General features: G+C 36.7%; 2 protein-coding genes across 52 annotated transcripts in view; both read left to right on the forward strand.

Annotated features, from left to right (window-relative positions):
- The window catches only part of LOC139122555 (ankyrin-3-like), a 193,505-nt gene extending 191,262 nt beyond the window's left edge, over nt 1–2,243 (forward strand). For all 50 annotated transcript variants that reach the window (XM_070688054.1, XM_070688071.1, XM_070688084.1 and 47 more), the window contains one exon: nt 237–2,243. Coding sequence is in view for 2 of the 50 variants with exons in the window: in XM_070688100.1 (XP_070544201.1) it covers nt 237–435 (199 nt within the window). In the remaining 48 variants the exon portion in view is untranslated. The remainder of the gene's footprint in view (nt 1–236) is intronic.
- Nucleotides 2,244–15,522: 13,279 nt separating this feature from the next.
- Nucleotides 15,523–21,253, forward strand: part of LOC139122560 (phosphoinositide 3-kinase adapter protein 1-like) — a 49,054-nt gene continuing 43,323 nt past the window's right edge. For both annotated transcript variants that reach the window (XM_070688101.1, XM_070688102.1), the window contains exon 1: nt 15,523–15,925. In XM_070688101.1, coding sequence (XP_070544202.1) covers nt 15,907–15,925 — 19 coding nt within the window. In that variant the 5' untranslated portion in view covers nt 15,523–15,906. The remainder of the gene's footprint in view (nt 15,926–21,253) is intronic.

Here is a 21,253-nt window from a genome sequence, read left to right on the forward strand (position 1 = left end):
ATTAGTTGGCTGAATATCATTGAAATTGATGAATCGTGTCAAAACAGCAAATCGATCACACAATCACCTGATTTCAGACTCCTTAAGTTGCTGAGAATAATTGTAATGGGCTATGACCTTCCAAGCAGCTGTACATGGCCCTCTCCAGTTGTGATTTGTGCAAAGAGATTAGTCATCAACATCAAACTTACAATTGCCCAACCCATTTCTCTCTCTCTCTCTCCCAACGCCAACAGAGTTGTAGTACACAAAAGGGTTACCAAGAAAACTATAATCAAAGATGGAGAAGAAGTTGAAGTCGAAGAAACCACAGACACAAAAGTTGAAGAAGATGGAAAAGAAGTGGAAGATACCAGCGAACTAAGGGAAGATTTGCAGCAAATGATTGACAAATTTTTGGATGAAGAAAAGCCCTCGTCTGAAGCACAGGACTAAAAAATGACCAATTTTCATTACTTGTTGCAAACTAACCTTGTTACTGCAGATCAATCACATGAACTGGTATGTTTGGAAGTTGTCACTAAGTTTATTTACTCCAGTTATTAAAATTCATTGTAGTCTGTCAAGTCCGGTGTATTTTTAGTACATGCGTACTGATATCGTTCAAACTGATATTGTGCATAAAAAGCTAAGATTTTGGTAAATTTTATATAGACATTGCATCTTTGACTGTTTTCAGGACAGCCAATATTGCACCTGCTTGACACTTTGTTTTAATGGAGTGGATGAGTTAAACCTGTACAATGTACAATTTGACTAGTGTACGTTAGTGTTATCTTCAATGTCAAACTTCTAGAGTGTTTGAGCACTGCCTTAGTATTATAGAATTAGCAAGTTTTATCATGTACGTAGCAGAACATTTATTAAAGGAGAGCCTATCCAGACACATTTAGGTAAAAATTACACACTTTTTACTAGGCTAGCTTTTTGTTATTTGAATTGAGGCTGACGAGAAATCAATGTAGGGGTCTGTGTTTTCTGTCAGCTTCCAAAACAAACCATGATCTTTTTAATACAATTGGTTATCCCCGAGATTTTCTTTCTTACGGAGTATTCCAGTATTTTTAATCAAGTTCAAATCAATATTTGTTCGATTTTTTGACAACTTATATAAGGACAACCAGCTTCCAAGGGTCAGACATTTTGAATGATGCCAGATTAAGATTTTGGCAACAAATCTGACCAAAGATTTAACTGACTGAACATCTTATGAACAGATGCAACAAATTTTGTCCGTTTTGACCAATAGTCAGGACTCAACATGTACCGTGTATCATTATAATCTTGTGTTCTGAACAGTGAAATTTCAAAAGATTGTGTGTTTACCAAGCACCTCCTTTAAAGAAAGTTGCTGCACTGATGTGTCTCTATGCTAATGTTAAATTAATGTCCCCAGCGATTGGGTGTAAAATTTCGTAATTTGTTCTTTCCTTCATTTTGAAAGTGTGACTGAAAAATCAATAAAGTAGCTGATAGTAAGATATGTTTCTTAAACAGTGATAGTTCTAGTCAAGTGAGAATGTTATCCTGGGTGACAGCTTCAGACAATTATATATCTCATGGATAGTTGATTTTTAATGGTTAAATATTAAAAAAGTCAATAACCAAGCTTTCTTCTGATCCATAAACAGAATCTGTAGTCTAAGTGTCGAATCTCTGAAACATTAGTATGTTAATCCTTGCCAGCAGAAGTAATTAGTTCTTTGTGAATTTTGTGTGTTGGCTTTTGTTTATTACTTTTTGTTTTAATATCACCAACATATGGGATATATGTAAACCTTTTCAGTGGCCTAGCTACTGAAGTTATTAACAGTATGTATATCAGCTATGTTTTTTGTTTTCTGTTATGTAGTCACAATTCGCCAGACAAAAGTTTTCCCAAGTGTATTTGATTTTATAACAAGGACTGTCAAAACATGGGAAGGTTTCAAAAACCCCACCAGATTAATAACAAAACAATAACATCCTCTGTAAATCCCCTTTACAAAAAAAAAAGCTAATTAAAATGAGAAATTTTCTTGAATTTCAAAATCTTGAGCTTGTATGTGTAGAGAAATGAATTTCCCAGCTTACGATCAGTCCTTTTTTGTAAGAGCTTTCATCCATTAGGATAGGTCAGCCTTAGTGTTAGTTTCCAATTGAGTATCATCTTGTATGTGTAGATTTTTACGTGTTTTAATGTTTCATCATACAATAACTGGCTTGGAAAAGGTTCAAATAAAGCTGTGCTACAATAAATATCACACACAGGGCTCCGTGTTGTCTGTTTAAAGTCATTAAAAGGTACGCATGAAGAACACTGAGTGTGGTCTCCAATGTACAGCAGTTCAGGTTTGCAGCTGATTGTAGACTAATTATTCGCAGCAACTTAAGGAGTCTGAAACTAAGGCCATGGTGTGACTGATTGGCTGTTTGGAAATTATTCGTCAGTGTCAATGATAGTCAGCCAACCAATAAGCTACAAGCTTCTGAGACGCTGCACATTGCTAGACCTGTTTTCTGATACCTTCATGGACAATAAAGAGAAAAATGGGCTCTTCTAGGATAATGTTGCATTGCAATATGGCATACTGTGATCCCAGTATTGAACTCATTCAGTTTATTGTCCGATTGCAATTATTCTACCAGGCAATCACACTCAACAGGACTTCTGTAGATCAATGTGATTTTCAAAAGATGTCAAATTGGCAGCTTGATTTTGTTTATTGTTTGTAAAGGCTGTAGAATCCTTAAATTGCACTGAACCTGACAATTCAAAATTATCCTTTTGCTGTGCTACTGTTCAGTTCAATCTGTGAATTCTGGTAAAATAGTTGCATGCTGTCCGAACTCCTTAAAAAAATGTCAAACATTTGAACAAAAAAAATTATCTGTATATCTCATTTACATAAGATGATATGCACCTTGAAATTTAAAGACTTAAAGGTTTGTTCAAATTTTCCACAGTGAAACCTTTAACTATTCTCTATCAAAATAGAGAATCAAAGTCAAAGGTCATAGTGCAAAATTTTGAACTGGAGGAACAAAAAACCCAATGTTCACACAATAGATTCAAGATGGCTGACATCTCTATGGGGAAAAATTAAATTTTCTATTTTCACAAAAAGTAAGCCCGTGAAAACTTTATTTACTCTATGGCAAAATGAACCCTCACAAATGGTAGACACAAATATGTATTGTAAAAGCTTGAGAGTCAAAATGTCTGTCCCTAGGTGCACTCTACCTTAAAATCTTGAGGGTAAAATTGATATAAGTTGTATCATTTCCAACCAAATTTCTTCCATTCTTGTGTCTAATGATGGATGCTTATAATGTTGATAAATGAAATTAATTTATGCAAAGTATATAGATGAGCATTGTCTAAGTATGTAAACCAACTGACAATCATTATCAAAGGAGAATTTTATCTTCTTAGCAGACATGGATACACCCGTTGTGAAACAAAGGGGAAGTTCTCAATACCAGGTTCTTGTGTTTGTTGTAGTTGACATTGCATATTTACATGGTGGTAGCCCATTGTTTTCCTTTGATTTTTTTATCATATGGGCCGATTTGCTTTTAGATAAAGCTGATAAATAACCTACCGCTTTACAGTGATGATCATCTCGAATTTTTCAAGCAGAGTTATCCATGAAATTAGCTCGTAAAAAATCTTTAAATGTTTTAACATTCATCCAAAATATCGACTCGATTCCAGCATTTTTTTACCCCCACAATTCCACGTATTCGAGGTGTCAGCCGGCCAAATACGTCAAGTGCAAAGTCCACAATACTGATGTACCAAAATGCAAACAAGCAAGTTTCAAAACCGTCGAGTGTATTGATCAGCGCAAAATTTTCAAACCACGGTTTCTGAACCAAATAAATCTTGGTTAGTCATGTTGTTTTGTTAACCATTGGCCAAAAGTAAGAGAGATGGTATGTACTGGTGACCGGTTAATGTACAAAAGTATCCCACAAACATACAACAACAGCTAACAAAACGCAATAAACAAAAAGGAAATCATCGGAAACAATCTACTTAAAACAACAAAACCAACAACGAGAAGAGATAAAAACTAGCAATATCAAAAGGTATGAATAGTTTGAAAGTGACAGTTACACCAAATATCAAACAAGTCTACACCTTGTGAAGTGGCACTTCCCCCACCCTGATACATGTGTTTTCTGAAGGACATCGTTTGGACGATCGTGTAGTTTGGCCCTACAGAATGTTACACAAGCTAGTGTTTTACCTGTAAATTAAATAGCATAACAGCACGATTGGAACTATGTGGACCTAATACTTTTGATAAATTCGAACAATTACAAGATCCCATTACATGCATGCACTAAAGCTGAAAGTTGCAATATTACAAATTTACCAAAAGACAAGTGAATTGCTTAAAAGAGAAAAATAGATGAACTTAAATTTACTGATTAAATCAACATTACAGTCTACAATATTCAATTCTCCCAGTTCCAATGGGTCGGGTAAAAGTTCCTGTTGAAAAATGAATGATGAAAGTTTTCAGCTCTGAAGCAGGCACCGTCATAGAGGCGTCATCAAATCGGTTAGTGTTCAAGTCATTATTCCAAGTGAGCTATTATATCAACTATATCCAGTAAAGATCCAACAGCTAACACCAAACATATTTGTCTGTCAATTTTCATTTTACAATTGATTGTCGTTATACAGCATGAGTTACTTTAATGTTCGTTTTTGCACAAAGTTGTAAATATACAAGAAGCACGAATTTGACTTCCACGCAACGCAGAAAGAGACAAGATAGTAAGGATAAGGTTCAGTTGCGAAATAGACTGTCTCAATGGCAACAAAGATCAGATTTGACACGTTCGAAGATAATCTGTAAAATAAATGGGCGATCAAGTACGTGAATTTAAGATATTCATTGCGACCTGTGACTATACAATGTCAAATCCCCTTTGCTGTTACATTTCACGTAATCTTTATTTCTTCTATCCTGTATAGTACAGTTTCTTTTTCTACTGAAAACCTTTACAAAATCCGTGTGTTAAAGGTGCTATGACGTCATATATGTTTGTAATGATACGCAGTACTGCAGACGCGGTAAAATTTGGTCCGGTTTTGTTCGTCATAGATAAATTTGTATAGTGTGAAGAGGAGAGTCAATCAAACTACAACTATTGAAGTCTTCCGTGGAATAAGGGAGCACACAAAGAACACGATAAAATGGTAGGGATAGTGATCTTTATTCAACCAACGTTTCGGCAGTGCACAGACTGCCTTCTTCAGGGTTAAAATAATGAAAATAAAGAAGACACAACGAAGATGTTACAGCAAGTAAAATCGATGTGGGGAAATACAGGGGAAAATGATAAAACAAAATTACTGGCACAGAACTTCGACTTTACCTTGATTTGTAGTCCTATCGGTGTGATGTCATTGTTGAGGCAGGCAATAATATTCTTTACATGGATTTCACTTTCGATCTTCTTTCTGTGATATGTTTAGTTTGTTGAAGTAGTTCCGTTGTGTTTTTGAGAATTCCATTAGTTTAGTTGTAGGATATCCATCTGTATGGATGCCTGGAACTTAGTCAACAATTTTAAATTGTATGATTCGAAGAAGTGAGTGAGTCCCACTACAGATAAATTTGCACACTATATTGTATACCAAAGACCCTCGATTTGTACTCGAGGGTCTGTGATTTACACACTGTGTTCTGTCTGCAAGGACAATAGTTTGTATTTCATAATAATTAGGGGGAAAGAGTAATAATTTCACTTTTCATGGTACAAGTAGTCTACAGGTAACTGTTAAATAATTTCCCTGACAAACCTTGCTGTATCTCTAATACGTAAGTAATAGGAATTGTTCATTGCCCTCAGTGAGCTCGATTTACAATAAGACAAGCCTCAGAATTGTCAAGCAAGATGTTCATGTGACAGATAATTATACTTTTGTTCAGATTTAGTTAAATGACTTCAGGGAATGAAATCATACTCCGAATCATTTTTATCTCCCAGAATATTTCTGAACGCTGAAACTGCTTTTTGACGGGACGGATACTTATGAAAATTAAGTGACGGCCCTCTGAGCTGTTTGAAAAATACATGACCCCTTTGCAGTTTTCAAATTTAAGCTGACCCCCCTGGATTTTGCCGGCCCACCCCCCGGCCGTAATAACTGAACGCTCCCTTTGGCCCAATAAAATATATGTATGTTTCCGGTAACCCAAAACTACCCTGATTAAAAGAACTTCTATAACTATGAAAATTAGATGTATTAAAAATACATCATAAGGTTGTGTTGTAACTACATCGTAAAAAACGGATATTAAGAGGACATATTACTAATCATTATGAAATACAAACTCCACGGTGTTCTGATTAACATTCAAAGCGATATGAAACTTGGAGCACATTTTTACAGTCGTTTTTACACTTATCGTTCCACCAGACACAGTCGGGAATAATTGGATCTGACGCATCATCCTCATCCTCATTTTCGCGTGATCCCTGAGGCTGAGGATAAGGATGACACAGAGTTTAGGCTCGTTCGACCCTAAACCTTTTATATTCTCATTTTAAATATTAACGGCAACGCATGATTTTGCTGAATTGTTTTTGATGGGTCACGCTGAATGAAAAAATATAAAAATTAAAGTCACCGGCCGACCTTCCCTATTTTCCGAGGGTTTGTTAACGGAAACACATTTTTTCTGACGCTCAGTGTAACCGTAAAAAACACAAATAAAATAATAGAATCAGAATCTAAATTTCTTAGAGAGTAACCTGTTGCCCCTGAGTGCATATATGAGGAGGGCTCACAAATTTAAACGAAGACCGCAGATAACTTTGATGTGGTGAACGTCATCTACAAAACGTAAACCTTGCCATATCTTCCGTCTAAATCGGTCGATTCTTGTCGGGTTTGCTTAATCAATCAATCAATCAATCAATCAATCAATCAATCAAATTATTTATAAACACCAGTATCCTATGTAACCATAGTTCAGTGGCGCTGAACAGTTAATAAGTAAATAAATAAGTTTTAAGATTCCTTCTAAAGCTAGTGGCTGAGGGCTTCTGTCTTAATTAACTAGTGTAGAGCACAGTTGAAAGTTCATTACTCGAGAAAAAACGAAATTTTGATGTCAAACGTAGATTGTGTAATTATATCATACCAACATATAAGCTTATTGATGGCGCAGTTGGAACAGGCATGAGCCCAAAGGTATAGAACGTCATGCCAGAATTTCAATGTACTGTTATGATATAATAGCAACAAATCACCTCCGCAACAGGTCGGTTTAGACCAGTTCACTATATATATAATGCACTATCGCTCTATAAAACTGACCCTCCTCCCTCCCTTAAGGAAAAAAAAATTCGTGTCGCCGCACCATTTTTTAAAGAAAGGCCTGACCAGAAACATTTCTTTTTTTTTGGCCTAAGTCGTGATCTTGTCAAAAGCTCGTGGTACACCGTCGCTGGGTATGGTTTATCGCTCAAACGTAAATATAATACGTCCGGTGACAATTTATTTATTGCTGCCGGTGGTGGGCGATCTTGCGATCTTAATGGACACTATCCGTTTCCTTTCCCCAGTGTATCTTCACGGCTATGCAAGATTTGCTGTCACGACTTCAACCTTAAGCCCCACACACTCCGCCCCCAAATCCTCGGGGCTATTTTGCGGACAAAGCGACACGTGCGGAAGGTGGGGACAAAGCTATTAAACGAGGATCTGTGACGTAGAGGGACTTGCACTTTGCGCCATAGCACGCACTCAAAGCAAATAGTAAAACGTCAATGTATGACGTCAGTGTCTTTTAAAGTAACTGCAATGCAACCATGCAGATCTTGTGACATGCAGTTGTGAATTTGTCCAATGTGTGAGTGAGTACTCAAGGACCTTTCCCCGGTCACGATGTGTGCTTCGCTCGCACTGCGAAGCGTAGAGAGTAATCGAGGAAAGGTCCTAGGCTGAGTTGGCGTTGGATTGGAAAACTTTTACTTTTGATCTTCAAATGAAGCTGTTTGTCTTGTTGTTTGTGGTTTTGAAAAAAATAAACTTAGGCCTAATTTGGACGGAGAAATATAAAGTGAGTGCGATACATAGAATTAAATTTATCTGATTGGAAGAGAAATCACGAGAGAGAGAGAGAGAGAGAGAGAGAGAGAGAGAGAGAGAGAGAGAGAGAGAGAGAGAGAGATGGGGGAGGTTATAGGGGTAGGTACAACCATATATAGACATCAGAGAAACCCTATACTGTGTATGGTACGACATACATAACAGTTAGCAAGTAGGAGGAATTGCGGCTGATCGTTACCTTTTGGCGATCCCTGGAATCACCTTTGTTCTAGTCTGTAAGAGGATTATAGCCTTTCGTTTTCCATAGAAATTGTAATTTAGTGGGTGTAATTGCTGATGAGAAAATCTGGCACCAACGCAGGTCTTTAAAGGGATACAGTAGTGTGTGTTACCGGCGTTACCTCCTGTGGTGGGAGGCCGTATAACGCCGGTAACACACAGCCCTGCCATGCAGAGCTAGGTGGGACCCATACACCAATGTAACCACTGTATCCAAGGTACGATGGTGATTGATAAATGTTAAAAGATGAAAGTGTAATGTTTTTATACTTGTTTGTTTATAGTTTATATTTTGTTTTCATTGTTCATTTTTGTCTTTCATCTTTTCTGTATGAAATGAACCTGTAATAACCTTCCACTGTAGGGGTGATTATGACATCTGGAATTATCCTGGATCCAAATTTCTCATTAATTCTTGTGTGTCTTACATGGAAAAGTTGCAAAAATCGGTCCGCAATGAAAAAATTAACCTCAGCTTTGTTTTCTGGATCAAATTTTACTACAAATTGATATTAAATATGACAAAATTATGTTCACTGCCTTTTTAAACTGTCTCACAACATATCCTGGGTTGGTGTAGGTCATTTAAGGTCACAAACAGAGAAAATTACCTAAGATATACAAATTTGGGTGTTTCCTAACACTTTGAGCAGAAAATTTATCTAATAACATCCCTCATGACTTTTAGGCCAACACTAAATTACAAAGCTATCAGACAAGTAATTTTGAGAACACGTTTTCTTGACCAACAATGACAAAATTTTCTTTAAAAAAATACAAATTTGTATACTTCAGGACGATTTCCATATATCTAACTATTGTCATCCCTGAACATCTGTATACCAAATATAAAAGCTGTCTGTCCAGCGGTTTTAAAAAGAAAATATCTCTTAAGGTTTTTTGACCAAAAATGACAAAAATTAATCCCAAAACAGTACTTTTTCAAATTTTGTCGTAATTTCAACAAATAAGAAGAGTACTACCCTTGCAAATGTCCAACCTAAATTTGAGAGCAATTGGGCTGGCGGTTTCAGAGAAGAAGAATTTATACTTAAAATGAGAAAAAAAGCCAAAATTTCAACAAAAATACAAAATTCAAGATATCTTCACGAAATTCATAAAACTGTATAAGGTTTACCTAAGAAACTTGCAAACAAATTTTCAAAGCAATCAAAACAACAGTTCTTGCGTTATTAATTCTTGACCAGTTTCACATTTTTAAGTTCATTTGCATAATTTTGGCAATGCAAACTTCATTTGAACAAAATCCCATCTATAGCCCAGGATGCATCCACACACCAAATACCAAGCTAAAGAGTGCAGTGGTTCGTGAGTTTTTGATGTTGACGGACATACTATACTACATACATACATACATACATACATACATACATACATACATACATACATACATACATACATACATACATACATACATACATACATACATACATACATACATACATACATACATACAGACGCCACTGACTTCAGCCTATACGATAACCTCACATTTTATACCAAATGTGAGCTAAAAAGCAGAAATGAAGTGAAAAAATAATGCAGCGATAGTTACCGTCAGTCATAACTTTCATTTTCAGCGCTTCTAGCCACCAATTTTCATGACAATTTTCGTTACATTTTAGACAGACCCTTACTACTACAATTAATATCATAGTTCATGCTTTTACTATTGTTTAACGTGTACCCAACAGTTTTTTTAAATTGTATAATACTTACGCGTTGTGCTGAATATCATTGTTGTTCCCAACTTCCTAAAGCATGCCTGACTACTCCCTGTCCTGCCTGTCCACATAGCCTGCATCGGATGTCTGATGCCCACCTGTTGTTCTTGACAATTATGGGCATGGACCAGGCTTATCATAACTTATCAAAAGACTTTGCTATAGATCAAGGGGTTCCTTCACCGATCCCTTATATTGAATATTGCCATGACGTTTATATATTCAATTTCAAACAACTTCAACACATAGCACATCGTTTACCACACAATTAGACAAGGGTTAGACAAAGGTACAATAATTTGCCATCAAGTGGTTCGAATTAACAGTCTTTACAATGTATTCATTCAAATTTGTCTTCAAAGCATATTATGGGATACAAACGTTAATTTCCAAATAGTAGTACGCAATGGTCGTACACCGACTTAGATCCAATTTATCACATAATCCCAAACATTTCTGTAGCATATACATAAACAGAAGCTGCACTGCCAGCTGGGTGTGTTCTTTGAATCAACTTCGCTGACCAAGGGTGTTTATTCGGGCAGGGATCCTCCCTCAAAACAAGAGACTATTGCAACACCGACCTAATCTTTGGCAACAAATTTACACGAAATTTATCTTATTTTGAGCGCGATTATGGATTTATCACAACGTCGACAATCTGAATATATTTTTGAATGTTTTTAGAACACGATTTCTGAATTTGATTTTATCGTGATGGGAACTTAACACATTAGTTTGTCAGTAGGAGTCGTATATACATTCGAAAATTAGCACTGATTAAAAAATATATCAGATTTACAGATTGCCCAAATTCGTTTTCTTTCGCTTTCTATTGCTTTGGTATTCAGTTAAGTTGGTTATCGTTTTTGAGTCAGGCGAGGACAGTGAAACGTGAAAGTCATACTCGTCGACAGATTACAACACAACACAACATCGGAGTGTTGATTTGGGAAAACTGGGTTCACTCACATTCCTTACAAGAACAGGCTGCAAAAGAATACCAGTGGGATAGAGCAACCATGACATGAACAATAAAGCATTTAAACAATCTCGACCGTACATGTGTATCATTATTGATTTTACAAGCAGTTTCATCCAAAATTCATATCTTTGTTTTATGTGTGTATGTGTTTGTGTGTGTTGCTATTACTTTTGCGGTGAAAGTAAGGTTTCGTAACACCAACACATAGTTTAGAATATATTATATATACTTCGATATCTTGATTTCAAGGAAATCATAATTATATCACAGGCTCGTACCCGGAAACACCCCCTTCCCCAAAACGGACAGGAACCAGCTAGAGAAAGCTACAGTACAATTGTCTGTATACGTAATGAGAATTCATAATAACCCGGGTTGGTTTGTCGATTAATCATAGACCAGCGGCATGTTAGATGGAATTTTGATAAAATATTTTACAAATGATAATGCATAATACAATTTATGGCGTTGATATGATCAGATATCGGGCATAGCCGTATACAGACAACAGGAAAGCAAGATTTCCTTGTTGCTCCCAAGTTTGATTAAAGATTCGATGTAGAAATAGCAACGTTCCCATCTTTGCTTGTTCCTTGCTATTCTCGTTAGATTTGAGGCAAGTCTCCACACGCGCGTACTCCCCCTATCCAAGTCTCCGCTGTTAACGAGAACAGAAAGGAACAAGCAAACTTGGAAATGTCGCCATCTTTAAATGTGATTTTCGTGCGAACCTGTTCCGTCTTTGATCAGAATTCAAAAGTTCCTCTAGAAAGGCAATTGTTATCGAATACATGTAGGCGTACGTATTTAAATAACAAAAAGATTCAGCAATTAATGTTTTAATTTGGATAAAGCTTAAGGTCAGTCTTACAGAGAGAATGTGATCAACCCACAGGCGCGTGGTATGTTCAGTGTAATGTAAAGTCCTTTCTGCGTATATCACATTGGCAACGCTAAACGCCTTTGGGTCAAATAGATTTTACAACCTCCGTATTCGCCCTGCAATGCCAGTTGAACGCGGGGGGGGGGGGACGATTTGTCTTGCAAAGCGACGGTGATGTTAGACATCTTTCCAATGTTGGACAGGTTTAATGGTGTACAAACATTAAAATTATCAGAATCTTTGGTAACTTTCAAATCGTCAGAAACATATTTGAACATTTGAGGAACTTCGTACTTCTAAACCCTATGTTGAGAATTTTATGCAAAAACTTTTTTCCCAGTCACCATTGTTTGTATACTAGTAATAGAGAGTTCTTCGTACCACCGCGTAAACCATAGGTTCTCGATTTTTCCTGCTCTCGTGGGCGTTATTCTTATTGCAACATCAAGGCTAATGTAGATAGAGTGGACCCAACGCCTGTGCCTTGTATGGAGTAGCTATAAATACGCCGTTGCTCATTTGTTCTTGAACGCCAACTCTGTCCCAAGTTTATTAGCCGCCACTCCTTTTGGCCGCGTTCTTGGTACACCCCTACAGGAAACAGAGGAAAGGGTGCGAGTTTTAACTGCACTCACGCACAAGTCTACATCAGGCACGTGCACGAAGTTTACTTAGAGACAAATTGATGATCTCATAAGATTAAACAGTATTGGTACTATATACAATTATCTCCATCACATCTACCCAACATCTAAGGGAAATTAGGTCCTAGACTGAGCACCGTGCCCAGACACATTTTTCGATTTCAGACAAAATAAATTGTATACAAAGCTATAGGCCTATGACCAAAAAAAAAAGATTTTAATTTTGAAATCATAAACGTTCCTTTTTGGAAGAATGGTATACCATCTGCCCCAGAATACGGCGTATAGATTCCACAACTCACTAGATATGTTAGAGCTTGTAAACCCATAGGATCAAAGAACACTTTCGAGTGAAACACTGCCTATTTGCACAAAAGCTGGTGAGGCAAGGATTCTCGGAAAAAGTAGATTGGTGAAATCATTTTTAGGGATACCGTCATCGGAACTGTGCTCAAAGGTCGTATAGGACCCACGGTACGATGTTGATTTATGAAAGTTAAAACATGTCTGTCATAATCTACATCATATAATTTAAGTGTACGTTGCAGCTATGGTGATGAGGTGCATTTAGATATTGTGCACGAAGTACATTGTTTGTACACAAGAAACTCGCACAGGCGCAGTTCCAACAACCGTTTCCCTCTAAGGAGTTCTATGGTAGATATGATGTGGTATCGAAATTTAAACATGATAGATCTGTTTCTCAAATGATGAATGACGTCATACCTGGCTTTGACCCACGACAATCATTTGGTGGCTTTACCCGATTACACATCAAATTTCTCACTTTTGGCCAATCTTGACATGTGTACCCACAGGGACAGGGGTCGATCCCTTGGGGTGGTGGAGGAGTGGCGATCTTTGTGTAACGGTTTATTTTATTATATTTTACTTTATTAATTATTACTGTAGTATTTAAAATAAAGATTTCGACTCCAAACCGTCTGACTGCTTTCTTTATTAACCCTCGTCCTTGAATCTTTCCTCCTTGCAACCTGTGTACACACCACTTTAATTGCTACGCCGCAAATATTGCCAACTTGCTAATCGACTGTCCGTATCAGCCGATTAACTGACACCACATGTAGCCGTTCCACTGTAGTAAAATAAGACTTAGGGCCATAGAAGCCTATCTGGCGTACCACATTGCTAACTAGCTCCTAAACTAGCTCCTTATGTCTCCCCGAAAATGAAAACATGACAGAAATAGTACGGAAAGCATACCATACCGTAAACACGCTGTTATTATTTAGATTTCTTCAATCAGCTACATTAGTTACCATTATAAAATTTTCTCCTTTTACTATGCAGAAATTACTAGCATTGACACGAAGCATGGTGGAGTCGTCTTTGTGTTCTGTCATACGATTATGCATATATATATATATATATATATATATATATATATATATATATATATATATATATATATATATATATATATATATATATATATGTATATATGTCTCGCGGGAAATTACAGTGCTCGATGCTAAAAGCAGTGCGTTATCAAATGACATGAATTACTTCAAGTACGAAGTAATAATATATCAGATATTACTTTGTACTTGAAGTAATTGTAATTTGTGTTATTATGTGTGTGTGTGTGTGTGTGTGTGTGTGTGTATGTGTGTGTGTGCATATATTATCAGACAGTAGTTTTGACACAAGGTTAGACGAATGAATGTTTTAGCGGGTGATGGAATCTCAATGTTTTAAATAGAGTGAATGCTTGTCCATTTCGTTTAAAGCTTTCAAAAAGACTAAGACAACGATGTTGGGAAGAGGTCGGCTCGCCTCCTGATCAACATTCGGTAATCGTCGAAAATCGGAATACAATGAGCTGATGTCTGCTACCCAAACGCATTCTCGCGAGATACATGTATCTGAAACTCATTTCCTCGCTTTGAAAGTTGCACAGATCAGGGCACGGGGCATTCCACAGCTGTATGCTAGATGTTTTCGTGTGTATCGCTATTGGGTGACAGTTCCGCAGATTATGATAAATTTAATTTTCTCCCGCTCACCACTTCTGACTTCTATTTCTATGAGAAAGACTTAAGTTATGAAAAGTATCGAGGAGCTTTCGGTACTGACAAAAAGATCGAAAACAGTCAACAAAACAGTCGGCGGTGGGGTGGTGTAAACACGCGAGGCACTAGAAAGACGGGTATATTAAAGTCACAAGTTCCTTCAATTTAGTTAAAACCTGGATTTTTTTTCTTATTAGTCTGTCCTCGGACGCTACGTGTAACAGAGGATAGTGTGACAGAGTATTTAATGAATGCATCGTGCTCGAAAAGATTCTGATCACTTCTTTGGGAAAAATTCTGGACGCCGCACTGTTCTTTGTAATGAAAATTGAAATAACATTTTTAGCCTAGGTTTTCCTGCTTAAGGTAGGGTTTGTCACAATTGTTGTTATGAAAGCATCAATCCAGACAGCTTACAGACAGCTAAGGCTTAGCTTGTAAATTTGTAACGGGCAAGACTGACAAAGTAGGCTGTTATTTCTCTGTATGTTTTCCATTTTAAAAGAGACTTAGGGTGTGGTCAGCACGAAATACGACGTTTCCTCGTGTTTTTATTGAGGCAATCGATTGAAGCTTTAAGGCCTATTGTAACCGCATCGACAATCAAAGGCAAACTTAGAGTCTAGCTCTCAAACTGTTTCCCTGAATGTAAATTACCGTCACCTACATACTCTGCTAATGTGATTCTTTTGTATGAATGTTTGGTGAAAGACATGGAAAATAATATACGAACGGAGAATTGCTGCTTTGTATGCACGGTCCCTTGGTGGAGGGACTGTGTTTGTATGGTAAGGTGCTTCAGAGTCAAGACTTCGGAGCCGCTCCGAAGATACCCGAACCGCTCGTGCTCTGATTGCAGACTGAAGTTCTGGCATATATCCCATAAGCCTCAGCGAAGAGCCCAACTCGACCTGAGTGCTGAACCCGGAAACTGGCTGCAAATCGCGAGTTCAACTGCCTGTTACTTCCTCATCGTCCTACATGTACGCCGACTTTTGCGAACACGATGAATGATGACAGGTATTACTTATTTTAACAATTTCAAGGACGCCTCCGTAAAGACGGAAAGCAGAAGGACAGACTGAGGACCAGTCAAAGTTTAGCACTTCAATAAGTTCAATACCAGCAGACGCACAAGTGACCACCGACTACGAAGACCCTACTGTCTGTGTCTTTACCCCGCCCATTTGTGCATTGCATTGCTATCTAGCTACCAGTTTACAAGCGGAAGGAAATTTTCTGTTGTCGACGTTTTACGTCTTACACCGCCGAAAGATGGACCTCAAAACAGCAGGTTAGTAAGGGAATATGTACTGAAAATTTCTCATCGTAGTTTTTTTAACCCATCGCTGCAGAACGCTTTAGTTCATACCCCATATCCGAAGTAAAGTAACAGACGACACAACAACAGTACTCGTACGGGGGGTTGCTTTATACGACTGTGGAATTGGACGTTTGCTTGCTTCCCAAGAACCAGGAGTTACACTTGGAATGCATTACATGCAGAGTGCACGGTTTGGAGAGAGTAAATTAGTCACTAACAACAAGGCCAGGTAGGGACCTATACACCAATAGAGAATGTTGTCAGACGCGTGCCGAGCGATTCACTGGCTCACGGTAACCAAGATATGATCAGTGTTTGTCCGCGTCAAAATCGTGAATAAAAAAAAATTTTATGCCTCGTCATGAGTATAGAATCAACAATTAGCCGAATTAATTGCTTAGTTTCTCTGACAGCATTACTTTTGGTAGGAAACTCTGCCTGGACGTTTCATAAAGTGCCAGTTCCACTTGTCTTGATTTTAGGGTAATTAGACGAGAGCAGCTCCAAAGATCGCAGACCTGTAATTATTAACCGAACGTGTTGATATAGGTGCACTTGTTTCTCCATTTAAACATTTCAACTCTGGGGGTGCAGTTACGTTACAAAGGGGCTTCGGTCTCTTCTGCGGAACTTAGTAAAGAAATGCAGCTAAACACATAATATATAGTTGAGACTGATCTACAAGTGATCAACTTCTCACTCTACCACATGTTGTTTTTCTCGGTTTTAGCATACTAGTCATGCTAAACGTCCAGCTATGGACTTCTTACCACAGTCCCCTGGCCACAGTCTGACCACTATGTTGAAAAGAACCAGTTTTCAAGGTATCTGACAAATTCAGTGACCACATACTAATGAAAAACAAACAAATAAACAACAAACAAAAACCAAAACACCTGCCAAAAGCAAAACAAAACAAAAAACCCAAACAAACAAACAAACAAAAGTATATTCCTAGTTTGTTTCATCCATGATTAATGACTTCATTTCACTACTACCTTGTTGACCTGGGAGACCAGCCTGTCATTTGCCAATTCAAACCAGTCTTTTGCTAAATGTAAACTTATCAATCAATGTCCATCCACTCTCTTCACAACATTTAGATTTGGGTAGTGAATTTGGTTGTGGTTGTAAGTGGCTGAGGTGGTAGATTGGGTGGGTGGATGATGTTCCTCAGTACCTGTTCAGACGTGTAGGTGTTGCTCCCATTTTACACTCATGTAGGTCCATCCACTCCATCAAAATGAATGGAATTTACCAAAGTCTTGTGATGAAAGTGTGCAGAACACTTGTAGACAGATTTAAGTTTTTTAAGTTTTCAACTGCTGAAAAATATTAAGTTTCCATACTTCTAATGTCATAAAAATCTACAGATTGACTTCAAAGTTTGTTTCAAAGTTTCCATGCAGAAAGACCAAACATAATTTAAACCTTTCATTCAAGGTACATATTATTTACTTTTCGGTGAATCTAGGACAATAATTGGTCATTTAAAGTCTCTTAATACATCAAGAAAACCCTGATATTTTCATGTTAATTATTGAGATTATTTAAAATCTTGTCATAAAATAAATAGAAGGGGGGGAGTTGGGAGATTATGTTTTTCTTGGAAGTAGAGCATATTTAAAGTGAAAATAAAAAACAAAAAACGAGGATAACGAAGATGTACATTTCCTTTTTCAAACCATTCTACCTCAATACAAGGAAGTAACATTGAGCTGTGATGTAACCTGTGATGTCTGTGATTAGTCAGATCTTTAGATAGACAAGCAAGAAGACTGCACTGTACCAATATTTGGCAGTGGAAAGGCAATAGTCAGTATAAAAATGGGAAAATATGTAATTTTATATTATTCAGATTTGTATACCTATTTCCTTGGAAGTTTGACCTAGTACTAATAATTATTAATCTTAGTTTACATAAGAATGCTTGGCCCTTCCTCTGTACCTGTATCTGGGCTGTAAAAGTTTTATTGTATACCTTATGGAAAGGTAAATATTATGGTGTCAAGTTTTGAACATAAAAAATTACTACCATTAGTGTCACTTTTTCGCAGAAAAGCAAATAAAAACCACCCCCAAACACATAAATAGATAGAGAACTGGACGTGTTTATCCCAATACTGGCGTGATATGTTAAAAAAGTACACAAATGTGAGGGTGCTGTTTTCGATATATGTAATATTTATACAGATTATACTTATTTATATATATGAAATACATGAAGAAACAACATACAGGTATATAGTGTGATAGACTTTGAGGATACATAAATACTCAATTATTTTTATATATACAATATGCATCTTTTTTAAACAACATTTATAATTCAGAGATATGAGATCAACACAAACTTACTTTCATGTTTAGTCTGAAAGTGACCACACTATGAAGAAGTGACAGTCTGTATACTTGAATGACCATTAAGATATATTTGACAGAAATCCTAAAACTAATTGTGGATCTCAAATTTGCCATCATAGTAATTGGGTGTATCATCTTTAAAAATATAGCTATCTGTACTTTTCGGTTTTTCAGTGTAATTTTTGAAGCTGGATGTCGGGATCAGCTCCTGTGCATGTAGATTACCATTATTTTGGGTTCTGTATACTGAATTGAAGATTTTGTTACCCTTTGAGTGCCAAAGTCGATTTCTGTCACTGTCGATTTCTGTTTCTATATGGCTTTGCCTTTCCATTGTATACCCCAGGCAAGTTTTTTCAGATTTTTGACAAAATTTTGATAAAAAATGTTAGCCAATGAGATGTGATCCACTTATCCCAAAATTACCAAAAAAATACAGCAAAATTAAAAAAAAAGTGGTAAAATGTTGTACTAAAATTTTGGCGGGAAAAAGGGTTAATGAGCGCCCATTTGATATCTTAATTGCTTTGGGTACCAATTCAATGTAGCTGGCTGTTCAGACCACTGAACAGCAGTGCAATGGTAATTTGCTCAATTAAAACGCATCGCAAAGCTGGTTGTTTGTTTGTGTGTGTTTTATATCCACTTAATTTGTAGTGGTTCAACCATAGACCCCAAAAAACGGATTTTTAGGGTCTATGGTTCAAAAGGACAATCTGCACCCAGCTTTATTGAATGAGGGTAAAGGTCACCGTTTTGTATGTAGAATTATTGGCTTTGCCTTTCCTTAATTCACGAACTCAGGAAACTTTACAAGAGTGTGTACTAGGTTCTCAGACAGTGATGTTTGACAAAACCAATAAGGTATTAATCTACCTTGCATGAATCAATTAAGGAGGAGGTGGAATCCATAATAAAAGGATTAAAGACTCCTTTACACAATTGTTGGCATTTTACTGTGTAATTATTGGACTGATTTACATCCAAACAAATGTCGACTGAATGCAAGAATTCAGACCAGCTGTGGTTCAAGAAAGAAGAATGGGTATTTCCAGAATTTGTGGGGATTGAGTGAATACACTTTATATATTGCCATGTTGTTTGAAGCTTACATTTAATTTGCAGTCCAATGATAACCATAGCTCAGCATACTTTTAGTTTGCAACCATAGTAGACACCGGGAGTAGACACTGGCTGATGAATTATGTCACCCCATTTCTCAGTTCAATGCTATAGGCCTGATAACAATTTGGTATACCTTACAAGTGACCACCCTGGAATTCAAATCATGTGTAATATAAGACAGCCATTGTTTGTACATGGCGGAAGTATTGTTTAGAAAACACACAATTATTGTTTCAGTGAAAAGTGGAAGACTGCTTAATTTGACATTATATGATTATTTCTGTACAACTTCAGTGTTTCTTAGCCCAATCATGAACCCAGTCCCATGCACTTGTATTCTGGTCTTTCAAAGTATATGAAATTTTTTATCGGAGACCTGATTTTTGGTAGGGACATGTAAACATTTCTGAATTCTGAAAACAGGAAGTGTGCACTGCCCGTATATCTTTCAGTTATTTCAGTGTATTGTACATAGAAATTATATTTTACTCTTCAGTGAAGTCATGTTTTGCATTTAGCCCATCTGTTGTCTAGCTCTCTATATCCAAATATCAACCATCCTGTTGCATTGTTTATAATATTTGTTACTACTTCTCAAAATTGCTGATCAGCTGGGCTGTAAAACGTGTTTTGAGTACTTTTCCAGCTTCTTTTCCAGGAAAAAAAGCAACTACTTCCAATTTCTCCAGAAATTTACTCCTAAAAATAGTTTGCCTCGGCAAATATGCAGTTGGCAGAGCTGAATATCTGAAACCAAAATCAAATTTTAACTCTTTTAGTGCCAAAGTCAATTTTTTTCACATTTCTAAAATATAACGAAGAGAATTTTTTTCATGTCTGGACATTTTTTTTTCAGAATTTCCCCAAAATTTTGATCAAAAACTGAAGCCAATGGAAAGTTATGTCCATTTGATCCAAAATTATCTAAAAATTTACAGAAAAATTCACACAATTTGGAATCTGATACACAACAATTTTGGTGGGAAAAAATACAGCACTCAAAGGGGTTAATAGGAGGCTATGAAACAATGACAAAAACTATCACTATTTAAAAGTGACTGCACAAAAGTATCTGTTTTTAAAAGAAAGTACCTAGAATATTTGAAACTACAACGTTTTTATCAATCCTACCCCATGTACAATATTGCTATATCAATGTCAGGAATTGTATCTCAAGGAGATCAGCAAGAAACAATCTAGAGTTTTGAAATAAAATTGCTACAATTGTTGAATTTTTTTGGCCAATAATACATTCTGAAAACCCTGTATATCAAAGTTTACCTAACACTTCCGAATTCCTTGTAAACATATATCAAACTTGGCCATAGACATAGGCATAGAGATGCATCAACCCCCTATACTTCCATGGTTTAGTCCGGTCCCAATGCTTTCTATGGACAAGGTGGACTTCTAAACAGGGAAATGGGGGTAAAAGGCATATAAATCTGAAACATCATAAATGCTAGTATTGCAGAATATTTTAGTGTACAAATGTTGTAAAAAGTCATTGAATAGCTAGTTTGATGGATCTTTCATGACTTTAATTCAGAACAATGAGCAATAAATCATGTCTGTTTGTCATTTATTTCCCCGTTTGTGTAGACTAAAACTTCTTTTCTAAATTCAGCTCTGAAGTCTATTTCCTTCAAACTTTGAAAAAATTATAAAAAAGAAAAGACAATCGTTTCATACTTCTTTCTGCAAGTTTTCCTCAGTTTAATCAGTTTGCCACCCGACTTTTAGTTTTAAACAGATTTCTCATCTCAGCAAGTCAAAGAATTTCTTGGGATTTCTTCAAGTTATCCCTGT

This window comes from Ptychodera flava, chromosome 22 (genome assembly GCF_041260155.1).
Source record: "Ptychodera flava strain L36383 chromosome 22, AS_Pfla_20210202, whole genome shotgun sequence".
In the NCBI taxonomy this organism is placed as follows: Eukaryota; Metazoa; Hemichordata; class Enteropneusta; family Ptychoderidae; genus Ptychodera; species Ptychodera flava.